Source organism: Arachis ipaensis, chromosome B01, assembly GCF_000816755.2.
Source record: "Arachis ipaensis cultivar K30076 chromosome B01, Araip1.1, whole genome shotgun sequence".
NCBI classification, from domain to species: Eukaryota; Viridiplantae; Streptophyta; class Magnoliopsida; order Fabales; family Fabaceae; genus Arachis; species Arachis ipaensis.
The window spans coordinates 87,907-90,527 of NC_029785.2; the positions used below are offsets into that span (position 1 = coordinate 87,907).

The window sequence follows — 2,621 nt, forward strand, 5'->3', positions numbered from 1 at the left end:
AATTTTTTTATGCACTAAAATTTTTATATTGTATATTAAAATTTATATCCTCAATATTTTTACTAAAAATATATAGAAAAGGAAAAGGATAAAAAATAAGAAAAAGACAATAATAAAGAAAAATGAGAAAAAAAAGAGAAGAAGAAAAAAAAAGGTGGCAGCAACTACGACCACGACATTGAAAAAAAAAGCGCAAAAAAGAAGATAATAAAAGAGGAAGAAAAAGAATCAACTTGAGTTGATCGAGTGGTCAGTTCACTCGTCCGCTTAATTAAGTGTCGGGGTTCGAATCCCGTCTTATGCATAAAGCAACCCATTGACCAACAATAAACCCTTAAATGAAGCTCACATCATAGTTGATTCAAAATATATTTAGATGTCTAATTTTATTGAATGCTAAATACATACAAAATAATATTAAATATTGTTAGTTAATAAATTATTATATGTATAATATAAAATTTAACCTCCTAATACTTATTTACATAAATGATTAAATTGATTATTCGACCTTTTTCAAGTTGGTTTAATTTGATCATATATGTTATAACAAGAGTATCTATATACTATGGATAAATTGATGTTCTTTCATTGGGTGTGTCTCCATCATCAGCTCCCATAAATATTGGGGCGTTGAACACTTCCTTGTCAATAACAAGTGATCACTACTACAACGAATAAAGATTTTCGCAATGGTAAAAATTCATCGGTAAAAATTAAAGAGAAATGTAAGTTACTCTCAACAAAACTTTTTCAGTATATTAACAAAAATTTACAATAAGCATAACAAATTAAAGAAATTGGCGTGACTAAATATATAATACCTATGAAACAATTAGTAACATATATAAAGTTAAACCACTCAATTGGGATATTAATAAATTAAAGTTTGATTAATTAAAGAGATACCGGTTAAAATAATCCTTAAAAAGGTATATGCATATATACATATTTTAATCCTTAAAAAGTAAACGTAATCCACTAACAATGTAATAATAATAGTTATGTGTACACTAAAATTAATCATCAAAGTTAGTTATTAGTATAAAATATATGTTAAAATATAAATATATGTTAAAGATAAATTAAACTATACATACATGTATTTATACACAAATACATTAGTGATTGATAATCATTCGATTACATCCGTTTTTGTATGATTATTTATGTAAACGATGTAATTAATGTAAAAAAAATAGTTATTTTTATTGACATAATATTTCATAATTAATTACACATATAAAATTATTTTACACAGACAAGATATCAAAATAATAAATTATTATTATTATTATTATTATTATTATTATTATTATTGGAGTAAGTAGTAAATAATTGAAATAGTAAGGAGTAAATGCAGCGTACACCAACATCAACTAACCACATAAAACCCCACCTGCTACTATTAACTTCCCTTCTCTCTTATTACCTTCAAACCATTTTATATTTATTCCATCCTTTTGTTCCCTTTCTCCACACACCACACTTCTTCTTCTTCTTCTTCTTCTTCTAGAACAAAAATGGAGACCAAAACAATTCATTTCTTTCTTGCATTGCTTGCTACATTCAACATTCTAGTTCCTGTTATATCATCAACCACCACCTTTGAAGATAACAAGAACTACTACATTACTCCAACTCCAGATCCAAGTATAGGAACTCCTCCCTCATCAGGTTTATTTACTTCTTTTTTTTCTTTAATTTCTAATATAATAATGTTATATATGTATAAGTTTTTGTTTATATATCTATAAAATGTTAGAAAATTATGACAACATTTTTTTTCTCCATTTTAGATATTACTATACCACATGTATTACATATAGTAGTATACATTACTAGCTACTAAAAAAATTCATGAGAATAAAAATATAGTTCTCTAAAAAAAATTAAAATTTTAATGTAATTTATTTAATGCATTTTAAAGTAACTTATCTTTTTATTTTATTTTATTTAATACAAAGCTTTTCTATTTAATTATTCAACCAGTGTCCTACTTGCAAAATAATCCCTGAAAAGTATAGCTTAGCAAAAGTTAGAGAAAAATCTTAAAGTACAATCTACTTTTTATCATATTTTATTTTTATATAATTAGAATTTAATATTTAATATTTAAAATATTGATAAAAAAATAAATTTTAATTTATTAATCATATAACATTATTTAAAATTAAATTTGCATGATATATATTCTTATGTTAATTATGTTTATATTATATTATTCCTAATCTTGTAATATAAACATTAATGTTAATTAATTAATTGTAGGGTCATTATCACCACAAACTCCAACTCCATCATCTGCATCTCATGGATCTGGGCATGGATCATCACCCTCTCATGGAAGCCCATCACATGGAGGAAGCAGCAGCAACTGTGGCTCACCACCACCATCACACTCAGGAGGTGGTGGTTACTACAACTCGCCGCCGTCGTCACCAACACCAACCACCCCAATTGACCCTGGCACCCCCAGCATCCCCTCACCACCTTTCCTTCCTACACCATCTCCCTTCTCTGGTGGTACCTGCAAGTAAGCTAATTAATTTCATATACATTACATATTAATTACCTTACTAAAAAATATTTTTTAAACACAAAAAATCAACTACTAAATC

The 2,621-nt window shown here is 26.4% G+C and overlaps 1 protein-coding gene across 1 annotated transcript in view; it reads left to right on the forward strand.

The window, feature by feature from the left end:
* The window catches only part of LOC107615946 (protodermal factor 1), a 2,002-nt gene continuing 829 nt past the window's right edge, over positions 1,449-2,621 (forward strand). Inside the window, exons 1-2 of the mRNA XM_016317958.2 lie at positions 1,449-1,677; positions 2,272-2,536. Of these exons, the coding sequence (XP_016173444.1) occupies positions 1,524-1,677; positions 2,272-2,536 (419 nt within the window). The 5' untranslated portion in view covers positions 1,449-1,523. The remainder of the gene's footprint in view (positions 1,678-2,271; positions 2,537-2,621) is intronic.